The 15,468-nt window shown below is 34.8% G+C and overlaps 2 protein-coding genes across 3 annotated transcripts; one reads left to right on the forward strand and one right to left on the reverse strand.

Moving 5' to 3' along the window:
- The first annotated feature begins 4,926 nt into the window (after window positions 1-4,926).
- On the forward strand, window positions 4,927-8,913 carry bor (ATPase family AAA domain containing bor). Its single transcript, XM_089589329.1, has 5 exons — window positions 4,927-5,539; window positions 6,302-6,776; window positions 6,875-7,263; window positions 7,332-7,966; window positions 8,082-8,913. The coding sequence occupies exons 1-5, from the start codon at window positions 5,311-5,313 to the stop codon at window positions 8,229-8,231; spliced, it is 1,878 nt and encodes a 625-aa protein (XP_089445455.1). The 5' UTR covers window positions 4,927-5,310; the 3' UTR covers window positions 8,232-8,913.
- Window positions 8,914-9,046: 133 nt separating this feature from the next.
- Skp2 (S-phase kinase-associated protein 2) lies at window positions 9,047-13,150 on the reverse strand. 2 transcript variants are annotated; one of them, XM_089589330.1, is made up of 6 exons: window positions 13,009-13,150; window positions 11,840-12,154; window positions 11,372-11,636; window positions 10,686-11,122; window positions 10,479-10,606; window positions 9,047-10,394 (listed from the first exon to the last, which is right to left on the reverse strand). In XM_089589330.1, the coding sequence occupies exons 1-6, from the start codon at window positions 13,041-13,043 to the stop codon at window positions 10,048-10,050; spliced, it is 1,527 nt and encodes a 508-aa protein (XP_089445456.1). In that variant the 5' UTR covers window positions 13,044-13,150; the 3' UTR covers window positions 9,047-10,047. The 2 variants fall into 2 exon arrangements, with proteins under 2 accessions (XP_089445456.1, XP_014213892.2); XM_014358406.2 differs by lacking the exon at window positions 13,009-13,150 and adding an exon at window positions 12,503-12,969.
- Between the last annotated feature and the right edge of the window lie 2,318 nt (window positions 13,151-15,468).

A 15,468-nucleotide genomic window follows, 5' to 3' on the forward strand; every position in this document is an offset into this window, starting at 1 on the left:
TAAACAAACCAAGTGCATGTAATCGAATACTACATTTGAGATCAGACTAATTGGAAGTTTGGAAATCGGCGATTCTTTGTCTTTATGATGTTCACCATCTAATTTTAATAAATATTCTGCATCAGTTCTGGGCCTCTGATGATTCCCCTTATAAATCATTACCCCTGGTCCTAAATATTCTCCAGTTATCCAACATTTCGAACAAGGTGCATAAGAATTATGCCCTGCATGACATAAAATAAAAGCACGAGCGGGCGCATCAGCAATGAAACAACGCAACTGGATCGATCTCGTAATACCAAGAAATTCAATACCACCTTTTTCTAAACATTGTAAAACTTCATCAACAAATGGCTTAATAACATCTTCAGCATTAGATGGTTTATGAGAACCTTTATAAATACCTACTACTTCGAGAGCTTCATGAAAAACATTTGCTACTCTTATTTGGACTGGCCACATAATAATTTTGCTGGCTTTATCAAGAGAAGCCTCGTCAGTGCTGAAATCTATGATAAGGACATCAGGAATGGATTCAGGAGGTACTGACCGAAGAATCTGAATAACTCCCTCTTTAAAACCTAAATGTAAGTATTCACCTTCAGTTAATTGAACAATCGATGAAGAATGTTTTGGAGTGCCTAACAATGTTCTTGGGTCTATATGAAAACTTCCAAAACAAGGATGTGTTCTGAGAACTCGTAAAACTGCTCTAGATTGTTCGTAATTCATATTCGTATCTATCATTGCATGACCAAGACGAGTTTCAAAAATTTTTAAGTCATCCTGAGGCTCGCTGTCACATAAAGAACTTGAATCAGATTCTCGAAGAGTACCTGGATCAAAGAGAGAACCATTTGATATATCTTCATCAACCAAATTAGAAAAATCTACGTCAGGGTCACCAATGGAATCTCTATCCCTATTTTTTGTCATTTATGTCATTTAAATGTGTTGGCGCATCTAAACTAGGATCAGAATTATTAAAGTCAGACGAAACATTATTTTGTACTGTAGAATCATTTGAGACATAATGGCAACTAGTTTCTTGTAATGCATCATTTTTTGCGTTTAAAAATATACGTTTCATGCGTGATTTGTGCCATGGAGTACACTGACTCAAGGGCTTTCGTGAACGATACGATTTTAATCGAAACATTATGATTCACATAAAAGAATAAACGAATTTACTTGTAACGTACCCGGTGCAGGGCTTCCTCGTCAAGAAAGATGATAGATGAGACGTCTGCAATGTTTTTTAAGAAGACATCGAAACTTAAAAATTATTTACATAATAATTAACTGCGATCTTGCATAAAAATATTCGATATGGTTCGTCAGGTATATTAGCGAAATATATTAAAAGGAGGTTTGGGAGTATCATTCAGAGAGGCGAGGAACGAGAAGTCCCCCCGGCCCACACAGGTATACCCCCTTTACTGTGCACGGCCTCCTCTTGCACTCAACAAACTTGAATATTTACGACTGTAATAGGTTATATTTTTGAAAAATGCCTGGTGAGTCATGTTTTTTTTTTTTGAGCATCTTCCTTTTGTACTAAGGAATCTATAAACCCGTTTTTTCATTTTAATACATTTATAATATATCCAAATTTTAATGAAAAGGCAACTTAACCTCGTTCTCTAATAAGAGACCGTGTTGAACTTACAATATTGAAAAAATTTTGTTCTCAAAAATTTCCCTGGTGAAAAATCTGAACGAATTCAGGTATACTCCTGATATGCTCAAATATAGCATACATTTTTTTTGGCACGATTCTACATTTTAAATTTTCTCCCAAACCTCCTTAAATACGTATTTTTTCGTTTCCCTTAAAAAAAACTGACGAAGACAGAATGCTTGTCACCCTTCATGAGAACAGTTAAAGACTTCATAGCTCAATATTTAAAATTTAGCAAATAAGATGATCAATTTCACTAGCTCAAGAAAAAACATTGCTATTATTAAAATTTCAGGTAACATTTAACGCTCTATGTTTTCAGGTTATTAACATTTTTTTATTATTACAAGATTTATAATTAATTATAATGTTTTTATCATAAAAAACTTATATTGTCATTTTAATATAACATATTTTGATGTAAATATCAAAATAATGGATGTTAAAAAAAAAAAAAAATTCAAACGGAATGCTGGTGAAACTATTTAAAAATAATGATCGGCTAATGTAGCATGAGACAACAAAAAAATTATACAAAGACACATAGAGGCACGACACTAATCACACGAACACCGATACAACATATATTTATTATATAGATACTTAAATTCGAAGTGTTTATTTTTCGCGGTTTTGTTACATGAAAAAATTAACAAAATCAATTACATTACATTGATACTAGGTTCATGACTTAAGAATTCTTGATAACCTGGTATACAGGTACAGATTCATTCAAAAACAACAAGCTCGTATAGAATAATTAAGAATAGTATCAAAATATGAATGTATTATCTCAAACAAAGAAAGAAAAATCTTAAAACTTATTTTATTTGCAACTCTTGTACATTACGACAACATTCTCTACGATGCTTTCAAACTACTAATGTGCGAAAAACGACCTATGTGCTCGTCTCGATAACATTAAAACTCCATATAGGTTACGCTAATAGTATATACATAATTATAATTAATTTATCTAAAAACGAGAAAATGCCTTTTAGAAAAACAAATTTTATTGAATGCAGATGTACGCGAGCTGATTAATGCAGCTTGAAAGCAATCATAACCTCAAAAATTAGAGAGTACGTGCAAATTTGCATTTAATGTGTTTGATTGTGAAAAAACTTACTTCTTTTTTGGGACTGTGACTTCCTAGCTGCAATGTTTCGAATTGACGATGGTTTTTCACTGTACAACCTTAATAATTGTAATCACAAATGAAAAATATCTGGATCATGCATGTGCATGAAAAATACTTGATCATCCGCCTCGCGTGGGAAAGATTGTTTCCACACGAAATATACTTATATATTTACGGCCTAAGGTACAACGTTAAGTTTATCTGGAGCACGGCGTACCTGCAGAATGCGCTCACAGGCTACCGTACGGCGTACTTTGTTTTTGCTGCAGACTGACTGCACAGCGTGCTAATACACGATGTGACGGCACCATGACCACAAACTGACACCACAGCGTGCGGTCACCACTAGTGCACGCCTTGCTCTCCACGTGATGCTATCTGGGTTGCTTCTGAAATTCTGAAGGAGAGCTTTAGGCAGTTTAGCCCTAGAGCCATTTATTTAATTATAAACCAGCCGCAACTTGTATTGTAGCTATAAAATAAAAAAATAATCATACGTGTGTTTTTGGCGGCAAGTTAACAATCTATCTTTTACTCAAAAATGTATCTTCAAAAGTATAAATACACAGGAGGTCAATTATTTAGAAAAAAATAGATTAGTAACTTGCCGCCAAAAACACATGTATAATTATTTTTTTATTTTATAGCTACAGGATGAGTTGCGGCTGGTTTATAATAAGCAGTGTCTCTAAGCGCTAAAAGCTCTCCTTGAGAATTCTAGGGCCACTTTTTAGTTCAAAAATCCGCAACGCTAGATGGCGCTGATCCAAATAATTGTTACTACTCATTACAGTAGAGCCGTGTAATCACTTATAAACCAGCCGCCACTACTATCATAATTATAAAATTAAAATTTAACATTGTCTGTGCTATTTGCGGCAAGTTTCCAATTTAGCTTATACCCGAAAGTATAAATATATAGGAAATCGATATTTGGGTAAAAGGTAAATTGCAAACTTGCCGCAAATAGCACAAACCTCGTAAACTTTTAATTTTATATCTTCAAAATTAGTTGCGGCTGGTTTATAATTGATTAAATGGCTTCACTATAAGTGGTAATAATTATTTGGATCAGCGCCATCTAGCAGTCGAAACTTTTTTGGCCAAAAATTGCTTCTGAAATTCTGAAGGAGAGCTTTAGGCAGTTTAGCCCTAGAGCCATTTACTTAATTATAAACCAGCCGCAACTACTGTTATAAATATAAAATGAAAATTAAACATTGTTTGTGCTATTTGCGGCAAGTTGACAATTTGTCTTTTACCCGAAAGTATAAATATATAGGAGGTCGATATTCGTGTAAAAGATAAATTGCAAACTTGCCGCCAACTGCATAAACACAGTTAACTTTTTATTTTGTATTTACAAAATTAGTTGCGGCTGGTTTATAATTGATTAAATGGCTTCACTATAAGTGGTAATAATTATTTGGATCAGCGCCATCTAGCGGTCGAAACTTTTTTGGCCAAAAATTGCTTCTGAAATTCTGAAGGAGAGCTTCAGGCAGTTTAGCCCTAGAGCCATTTACTTAATTATAAACCAGCCGCAACTACTGTTGTGGATATAAAATAAAAATTAAACATTGTTTGGGCTATTTGCGGCAAGTTTACAATTTATCTTCTATCTAAAAGTATAAATATATACGAAGTCGATTTTCGGGTAGAAGTTAAATTGCAAACTTGCCGCAAATAGCACAAACTACGTTTAATATTAATTTTACATCTGTGAGAGTAGTGGCGGCTGGTTTATAACTAATTAAATGGCTCTAGAGCCTAAAATGCGTAAAACTCTCCTTGAGAATTTTAGGGCTACTTTTTACTTCAGAAATCCGCAACGCTAGATGGCACTGATCCAAAAAATTATTACTATACTTATTACAGTGGAGCCATTTTATCAATTTTGAACCAGCCACAACTAATCTTGGAGATAGAAAATAAAAAGTTGAAATGGTTTGTACTGTTTGCGGCAAGTGTGCAATGTATCTTTTACCCGAAAATTGATCTCTAAAAGTATAGATATTCTACTTGTACATGGTTCAATAAAATCGTCCATATGGCACTACTTAGTGGTGCGTTTGGGGCTTGGGGCTTAGCTTGGAACACAGCTCGGAGCTCCTCCAAGCTCCTCCGAACTTTGCCCCAAAACAGGCGTTTTGCTCCTGATGTGTATATATATATTATATATAGTGCAGCCACGAAAAAAAAAAAAATTGTAGCAGACGATGCGGGCAGACAGAACCCGGTCCACGGTCCGCGTGCTGCAGGCATGTGCTCTTTACGCGACTAAGAAACGTTACCAAAGTTGTTGAAGCGGTGTACAACAGTGCGTTTTGTGAATTTGTGATATGCTACACGTTTAAGTAAGAAACGTTGACATACATTTGAGGGATTAGAATATAACTCGGTTGTCGTTCACAAGGGATTGTTACCACGTCTTCGTGGGAGGAAACAAATTGTAGCCCAGTAATAAAAGGAGTGCATCCTTGAGAGGATGTCGTGGCTATTGGGCTCGTACTACAAGCAACCACCACAGGAGCCACCCGGAGGTGCCGGTGAAGACGTACATGCCGGTAACCCAGGCGGCGTTGGTGGTGCTGGAGGCGGTGGAGGTGGCGGTGGCAAAGGAGAGCCTCCGAAGAAAAGCCAAATGGAGGCCTACAGGTTCGATTCGACGGCCTTGGAGCGAGCTGCTGCCGCTGCCAAGGATCTTGAGAGGTCAGGTGTGTACTTCTTTTATCACAACTGCAGCGACGCACCCTAGTTAGTTTATGACTTATGTAAGGTTACGTAAGGGTGGCTCCTATGCCGATTTCGAGGTTAGGATAGCGGCTACCCATGCGGGTGACGTGAAAATGGTCTGATCTGATGTAAGGATCGGGCTTTTTTCTTACATACTAATACTATGATCGAACTTCCGAATTTTTAATTTTTCTTTCAGTCATCAAGAGCTATTTTAGAGAGATCATTTAAATAGTTGTTTGATTTTTCAACTAAAGATGAGACACAAATTTAATTAATTTGTTTAAAAAGCAATTTATTTTGCGTTCATAGAATCTTATTAGTTGCACAAAGTTGTTGATATAAAGTTTTATTTCCACGAAACAATTTATGTAATGATTAAATTGTACATTTTATATTTAGCGAATAACACAAAATTCCTGCATATTTTCCAATATACTCTCGATTTTTCAAGAGTTGAACTGTAAACTTTTTGTTCATTTCATTTTTTATAAATAAAAATATCTTTATTAATATTGTCATTATTATCGATTTAGATATTATACTTGAAATGCAAGCTTTTTGTTACAACAAATTTTTTAGCAGTTGATAATACTTTAGAGTGCCATTTTGAGAGAAAGTAATTTTTATTGAAATTAAAACTGTAACATAATTAAAAATTTAAATGAAAAAAGAATCTTGTACTCGAAATTTTTAATGGTATTGTATCAGAGATTGATAAGAGGTATAAACGTATTTTTTAGCTCATGCAAAAGAAGCACTTGAACTATCAAAGCTTCAAGAAGCAACGAGACAGGCAGAAATGCAGAAGGAAATGAAAAAATATGAAGCAAGTATTGAACAGCTGAAAGCAGAGTCTAAAAGGGTGGAAGGAGAAGAGCGCAGAAAAACATTGCAAGAAGAAACCAAACAGCATCAATCGCGTGCTCAGTATCAGGACCAGTTGGCCAGAAAAAGATATGATGATCAACTTTCACAGCAACAGCAGATGAACGACGAGAATCTGAGAAGACAAGAGGAATCTGTTGCCAAGCAAGAAGCAATGAGGAAAGCTACTCTTGAGCACGAAATGGAACTTAGGCATAAAAACGACATGAAAAGATTGAAGGCTGAAATGGAAGCAAAGGCTAAGATTGACAGGGAAAATCAAGATTTGAATTTAGAAAAAATCAGGTTAAAAGCTTCTGAACACAGAGTCACGGTTCTAGAGTCTATTAAGTAAGTAATTATCAGAAAATACCAATTCTTCTATGAACTTAATTTGACAAACAAAAATTGTATTTTTAAATTTTAAATAATTACTTAAAAAATTTCAGAACAGCAGGTTCGGTAATTGGCTCTGGTGCCTCGGCCTTACTTAGCGATTGGGATAAGGTTCTGGTTGCAGCTGGTGGCCTATCTCTCTTAGCTCTCGGCGTGTACTCTGCTAAGGGATCGACTGGCGTGGCGGCACGTTACATAGAAGCACGTCTCGGGAAACCATCTCTAGTGCGTGAAACTTCCCGCTTTTCAGCCATCGAGGCGGTGCGCCACCCTATACAGGCGCTAAAGAGGCTCAAACCCAAACAGTCCGATGCTCTTCAGGGCGTTGTACTCGCGCCCAAGCTTGAGGAGCGGCTACGTGATATCGCCATTGCCACAAAAAACACCAAGTACAATCGTGGAATGTACAGAAATATCTTGATGCATGGTCCTCCCGGAACTGGTACTGTCTTTTAAACGATATTTTTCGTCAAGATGAAGATTTAACGAGCATTTGTTAATTATTTTAAGGTAAAACGATGTTCGCAAAGAAATTGGCCGAACACTCAGGTATGGATTACGCTATCTTGACGGGAGGTGATTTGGCTCCACTGGGACGTGACGGCGTCACTGCCATCCATAAAGTATTTGACTGGGCATCGACATCGCGCAAGGGATTGCTGCTTTTCATCGACGAGGCCGATGCCTTTCTGCGTAAACGCTCGAGTGAGCATATAAGTGAGGATCTACGAGCTATGCTCAACGCTTTTCTATATCGTACCGGTGAACAGAGCAACAAGTTTATGTTGATGTTAGCATCGAATACGCCCGAGCAGTTTGATTGGGCTGTCAACGATCGCCTTGACGAAATGGTAGAGTTTACATTACCAGGCAGGGACGAGCGAGAGCGTCTTATCCGATTGTACTTCGAAAAATTTGTATTGCAACCCGCGACCGAAGGCAAGCGTAGGTTGAAACTTGCTCAGTTCGATTACAGCATGTTGTGCACCAAAATGGCTAACATGACTGAAGGTATGTCTGGCCGTGAGCTGTCCAAGCTTGGTGTTGCTTGGCAAGCTGCAGCTTACGCATCTGCTGATGGCGTCCTGACTGAACAAATGGTGATTGACAAATGCATGGAGGCTGTCAGACAGCACAGACAAAAGGTACATTTTTTTTCTTTCGTTTTCTGTTGAAATTTATTCTGCTAAGATTTTAGTTTTCCGGGTTTATAAATGGTCGAATAATGAAATTATTAATCACGCATAATTTTTATTTTAGGTTCAATGGCAGAGCGAACAAGAAAAGAATGAATCGAAATCTATATATTCCAGCGAAAAAGACCAATCAGTGGCTCCTGTTAGTAGCAAAACTGATCGCCAACATGAAGACGAAACCCAAAATATTGGCTCTCCAGCTCTCAGTACCTAGAATTACTGAGTTGCGCACGTTTTAAATAAACGTAAAAAGTGTAAAATCCCAAGTTGTAACTACTGCTTTCGCGTAATATAATCAATTATATTGCCAGTGAGAAGAGATGAACTGTAAAATAATGTTTGTGTTAGTCTTTAGTTATAATGCCAATTTAGACTTGTCTTGACTATTGACTCTTGAGTCGTGAATCTGAAAACTTGCTTGTGCAAACTTTCAGTTCCTATGTGTAGTCTATCAATAATTCAAGTGGGTCGCGAATTTTCTTACATTTTATTAATTCGAAATATATTTTGTCTTAATTAATTGTTATTTCAAGTTTGTTTTGGAATGGAATCCCAAAACTACTTTTAAAAATCACTGATCGATTTATGAATTCAATAAGGCTGGAGTTCGTACCAATGTAAATATAATTCGACATTTTTTCATTGCGCCTTTTTATAATCTGAATGTACAGGTTGTGTATAGAAAATAAAAAAAGAACATGTTGCATTTTACAGTGATTTTCATTTACGTGGCCGAGAACTCAGTGTGTAATATAGATAAACTTTGATAATAGTTTACTTGCACAAGTATTTTGTAAGATGACGTTATAAAAATGTTTTAGTTAATTTAGTGGAAATGTATAAACAATAACCATAAAAATATAAGTTGTTGCAGTTGCTACGTTTCTGGTTAAAAATGTAGTTAAAATTATTAGAGTAATCAATACCTATTTTTCCACTCTTGTAGTAATAAATTTATAGCTACTGTTTTTTTAGATTGTAAGTATTTTTCTCCTCAACATCAACTTATAAAGGGATACACAATTTATCATAAATAAAAATGTTTATTTTATCTTTTTGTAAAACAGATAATATACAGTTCATGTAATTTCACCTATTTTCTCCATCATACATAAAAGAATACTGTTGTTAGAGTTCAAATGCAACTTATAAGTATAACGGTAAATTTTAACACACATACCACAACCAATTATCCATGTGATGTTTTGGGCAAAATTAAGTTCCTAGTTTTTGATAAGAAAAGTTTTCAATTTAACAATCATTTTGACCTAAACAAATTACTTGACGAAAATTCATTCATCATCATTAGGATTAGTAGTTATATCACGAAGTTCACCCTCAAGCAGCATTAGTAATGTTTTACGACACACAGCCTTGAAATAATCAAGCGTTAATGCTTTTTTTTTGTCAAAGTGACCATTATTTTTTCTATGTACACAGGAATAATAAGAATAGTTTTATTTGATCTATAAGTCGCTTCATCGCCAACAATTCGTTTATAATTACTGAAAATTAACGACTCAACCTTTGACTATATGCAATTGATGGCAAGTACTCATAGTAAGAAATATAGAGATTTGTTTCAAAAAGTTTCTCATTCATTTGATTAGACTCAATTACTTTAAGTTCAACTATTATAATTTAATTCAAATAACACTAATAGTGTCTGGTAAACAGTAAGCCATGAAATTGAACGTCTAATCGCTTTTATTTCACAAAAAATGCAACTTTACTCCCTTTACTGAATAGATCCGAAATTGCCTTTGCAGTGTTCACAGTACATTTACGTCTATAAGAACACTGAAAAACTTTTGCTTGATCTATTCCGATATGCAGTTGTAAATACAATTAACATACCTAGCAATAAATGCAGCTACGAGTATAAACTTTACACATGTTCATCTTTATTTGAACAAATGATTATCATCAGTCTAAATCGTAAAAAAAAAAAAAAAAAAAAACAATCATTGGTATGTATTTGAGGTGTAACGACCTCAAACTTATTTAAAATTATTTTTTAAATTCGTAGTCTAATCTCTAACTCGCAGACCCCAAATACTGGTCCGCTTATCGCGAACAGTAGGTCTCGCCACAGAACTAAACATGAACTTATTGAGCTCAACATTGCTGTATTTTGATCGAAAAGCCTTGAGTAAATCCTCGGATAGAAGTCCAAATATATCAAGGGACCGTAAATTTGGCATCAGCGGCAATTTGCAATGCATCGGAGTAGGAATACTATAACAACGACTGAATGAAAGATGTTCCAGTTTTTCCAAGGTACTAACAGCATGAATTGCATTTTCCGTGAGCCTTGAGCAGTCACTTAAGTCGAGTTCCACCAGTCCTGGACACTTTTTAACTAAGTCTTTAAGATCTGTAATGAAAATTGAATAAATTAACAGTACAATAATTAATGTCTGCTAATAACAAAAAAAATACATTAATATGTTTGACATACTCTCATCAGTCAAGGCTTGTTTACAACCAGCAATGTTTAATCTTGTGACGGAAGATGGTAAGTATTTACACAAATAATCCATTGATTCTGAACCTAAACCACACCACGCAATGCTGAGAGATGATAATCTGAAACATTTTTAGTCAACTATAAAATAAGTTCAAGACAAAAGAATAATTTATAATTAATAAACGTTAATGAATTTACTTTAACAAATTAGTAATATATTTCACGCAGTCCAAGTTCAATCCTTCGCACATAGTCAAATTAAGAACCTCCATATCTTTGTTCTTACAGATGTTTTCACAACAAGATTGGTTCACGGTACACTTTTCCAAGGACAGTTTTTTCAAGTATTTACATTTAGAAAACAAACACGCTAAGTCTTCTGGAAAGATGACTGCCATTGATAAATCTAAATATTGGAGTCGGCTAACGTAATTCTCCATGAAAAAATCGCTATTTTCGAAGAAAGCCGGATACTCGACTTCAGCTTTTGCTAATCTTAGAATCTGGACGCCTCGAGGTATAATGTGTCCTAGAGCGCCTTCTCCCAAAATTTTGCCACCGAGATCAAGTCTTGTCCACAAAACTTCGTCACGAGCTATTTGATGCCACCGTTTGCACACAGACATGGAACGAACCTAGATAATTTTATAATTAAAAAAAGTCTTGTTCAGACTAGTGCATGTATTATTGGACTGTTAAACTTAATTTGTGTACATAATGTTGTTAAATATTTGTATAAAACATACTTAACATAATTTTGCAATATGATTTTTAAGATTCTGGTAAAATAACAAATTGCATAAGTCAAACTCAAATAGTTTGGCAACATACACATATGGCAAAAAAAATTTTGATATAAATGATTCAAAAACTTGTCTACTTACTAGACTTTTCTTTGGAAGCCATTTGAATATCATTAGAATTATTTCATCTGAAACTATATTGAATTTATCTTCTCCAACAATAGATTTTTTCTTTTTTCTTTTGTACAATAAATAAGAATCTGTGCAGGTTTTGTCTGTAGCATCATTTGAACAAGTGGTAAAGTTTTCTTTACATTCTGAGAAATTTTCACTTTCTATTCTAGAGGAGTACCCTGACTCATTTGTTGATGAAAAATTTACTTCATTAGTTTCAAATGCATCCAACCTGCATGGACAAAGATAATTAATAAAAATGTGCAAGACATAAAACGTTTAGTCAAAAGACTTTCAATAAGCTATTTAAAAACGTTTACATGTTGGTAAGTATAACTCAAAGCAATATTAATATGATTCAGTACCTCACTTGGTATACATTAGATTTCATTTTAACATAGACTAATAATCTTTATAAATTGTAAGATACATTACCTGTCTACATCTAAGGATTTCAGTACTTCAAAGCTTGCACTTTTATGTGATTCTTGTGATCCATACATAGAGTCAACATTTTTCAGACATCTCTCTGCTTCAAATTTTTTTGGTGGAATCGTGCATTCTTGTGTCTGTAATGTTTTAAGACTGTCTCTGCTGGCTTCTCCATCAACAAGCATACCTACACCCATATCCTCTAGCATCTCTGGCTCTATCAGACTTGTATCTCCAGTACATGACCATGATTCCGTTTCTTTTATCTCTGGACTGTTTACGTTATTATTGCAACCGTTATCCAGGCGCATTCGTTTACTGTAAATATTATAAAATTTAGCAATTTAGATATAAATAGTTGGTGTTTTTGTTATTCTGGTGTGCAAAGTTCAAGTTGAGAAATGAAAAAATTAATCAAACACAAGGAAAAGTAAAACAGCGTGTAAACCTTCAGACATCGGTTTTACAGTCCAGCACTTGACAAAATCATCAAAGTGAGGTTTAGCACGACACGCACACACATATTTTAAAGTAGAAAATAACAAAGTCGACCAAAATCTTTGAATTAAAAATAACATTTACATTACACGTTTATTTCAACAAGACATGAAAACGACAACGAAATAAACAATATGTTAAGGATAGAAAGAAGAAAAACTACTGTACCGTGGTTGGGCCTGCATGGCGCGTGCAACAAGTGTCTTAGGTAACAATTGCAATTTGACAATAATAACAATACGCGCAACACAGCTGCTGCAACGAGCATCGGCGAAAATCTCTAACCACTGGAAACATTAAACGCCTATCCGGACGTGCCAGGTGTACAATTTTCCGATTGGGCACACAGGTGCTTTTAGAACTGCTGTGCAACACTCGAGGGCCCACTTTCAAATCGAAAAAGATAACTTCCAACGGTCGTTACAACTCCAATTTCGCGTGTGCGAAAGACACGAGAGAAAGAGAGACGATCGGTAGCATCGGCCGATACGACGCGGTCGCGGGATTGAGACAAAAAGAAGAAAAGGAAAGAGCGTCGGCTCGGTCCAGCCTTTTCGGAGCGCGCGCGCGATAACTTTTGATGATGCAGTTTCTTCTGCAGAAACGAAAGGCTAAACAGCGCGAGACGCGCGGGACCGACGACGCCAAAACGCGGGAAAAGCCCCTCCACCTACCTGCAGTCGTTGTACCAGCAACTTTCGTCCGACATTTTCTGATCTCCGGCGATCGTCCGCCGTGCCCTGGGTACGAGTTTTCTCGGCGCTTTCCGAGCACTTTCCGCTCGACGCAGGTGTCACGCGCTTAGTAATTGTTGGGTCCAACATAACCTCACAAATTTCACAATGCCGTATATACACAAATAGGCCCCCCATCCCCCACCCCCCCACAAAAATATACACAACATATATATATATAACTGTGTGTAACACATGCGACGTAACCTAACCCGAAATGCGCGCGAACATTTTGAAATCAACTTCACACGGATGCGCACGTTCCTTTCTTCCCATATGGGGATATTGTAAATTATAATATTTATGTTTCTTCCTCGTTAATTTTGAAGAGGATTTTTTCTCGTCTAAGGCTTTTTATCTGTTTTTTTTTTTTCATTTTTCCAGCTAGTGTTAAATTTTGTTTATTAAATCGAGTAAAAACATTAGCTTATCATTAAAACAACCAGTACTTCAGAGGCAGCCACACATAATGTTTATAGATACTGCTTTTATCGAAGACAGAGATGAAGACGAATTATTATAATAATGCATTATTTATGTAGGACACCTAAGACCAGTGATCATATTATTATTATTTTGTCTATTGATAAACTTTTGTAAGGCTGTTTAAAAATTAAATTAAATTTCTACAAAAATTCATCCCAGGGGTGATAGAGTCATTACCAAAGAGGAAGACGTCAAATGCCGTTACTTGCTGCAGGGTGGAAAGAAACAATTTTATACGCTATTGTTGCATTGTTCATTCATCAGGTGTACGGAGAAGATAAGGGGTGTTCTCGCGCTTTTTTCCTTTCGTAACGATAACAAGCGCTTGGGCGTAGTTTATATAACTCTCGACGCGGAACCCGCGCGCGGTAAAAAAAGCGCGCTTCTAGGCTGAACGCTATCAAAAGTAGTTTTTTCTTTGCGCGCGGGAAAAATGCCTCTCTCCCTCTCTTTTGCTTCGCTTATCTCCCGCTGAATATCTTCTCGTGTGTTCATCACATGGGTGCTTCGCTTTCTTGATTGTAACAGGAAACTAGCATGATCAAATAATATGGACGCACGTCATTTCGTGACAATTTTTCAAAGTGCTCTGTTTAATTAATATATGGGTTTCACGTTTGAGAAGCAAAAAAAATTTTTTTTAGTTGGATTATTTTTAAAATTTTTTCGTAAAAGAAATTTTTAGTTCGTGTACATGGATATTATTTTTAATGCCACGCGTATTTAGTCAAACCTAAAGGCTTACGGATTTTTTTTTTTTTTTCATTTATGGTTATTTTATTTTTGTGGTTCCTTTTATTTTTTACATAAAGAAAGTGTTAGACCTGATGAAAAAACCGAATATTTATATTAATTTCTTTTATTTTGCAATCATTACAGTAAATGTTCACATACCTTTGGCTTTTTTGTCTTTATTTGTTAATAATTTTAATGTTTTTTGTATCTTAGAAAACATTTATACTTAATGTTACCTTTTTGAGCAAAACAATGTATTTATTAAAATTTTTTAGCCAATTGTATTCACGTTTGTATCTATGAATAACATATTTGATTAATTATCAATGTATTTTAATGGGTAAACAAATTTTCAAAAAATTTTACATCCATGCAGTACTTTATTCATACGAGATGAGCTAATTTTTACTAATAAAACAAATATCGATAATAAACCTGAACCCATTACTTAAGCCTTTTTACTCAAATAAAGTAAACATTCGTATGAATAGATAAAGTGGCTAAATATATTTTAAAAAATTTCGATTTTTATTAATTATTTTATTTTACACCAAAAGGAAAAAATTTAAATTTTTGCTACGTAATGTTCTGTAAGAAAATTTTTAACAGTTTACAAATTTACTTTGTTTCTTTGCCTTGAAACATAAAAAAAAAGGCTTATTGCTATAAGAAAATTTTTTAGTCAATTACAAACGATTTTCATCGTTAATAAAGCCGGATAGTCTTGTAAAAAATATGTCTCGTTTTATTTTTTCGCTATGGAAACTTTTTTTTGTTTTCCCTATCACCTCTTAAAAATGTTAGAGTGAAAAAAATGCAATTTTCTCAAGTTTGCGCTACATTTTGTTCAACAAAGAAATTTTTTTCAACAATGGAACTAAATTTTAAATTAGTTATGCTTCATATTTCATAGAAGCAAGTGTAAAAAAGTCATGCTCTACTTTCTACTACCGTAAATAATTATCAAGATAAGTATAATAAATAATATCAGTTATATTTTTGTTGAGTGCCTATAAACTGTTAAGTAAATATTCAATTGGATAATTTGTTAATCGTTCATACGTATCAAAAGAGAGCGTGTTTTAAATGAACAATTATCTCTATTTAACATAATTGTTGTACTTTCTTTAATAAGTCACGTTTCCGACAAGTTTAACATTTACTTTATTTGGTTGTAGA

Source organism: Copidosoma floridanum, unplaced genomic scaffold, assembly GCF_036245765.1.
Source record: "Copidosoma floridanum isolate Cflo_tuat_1 unplaced genomic scaffold, Cflo_Japanese_pri ptg000009l, whole genome shotgun sequence".
Lineage (NCBI taxonomy): Eukaryota > Metazoa > Arthropoda > Insecta > Hymenoptera > Encyrtidae > Copidosoma > Copidosoma floridanum.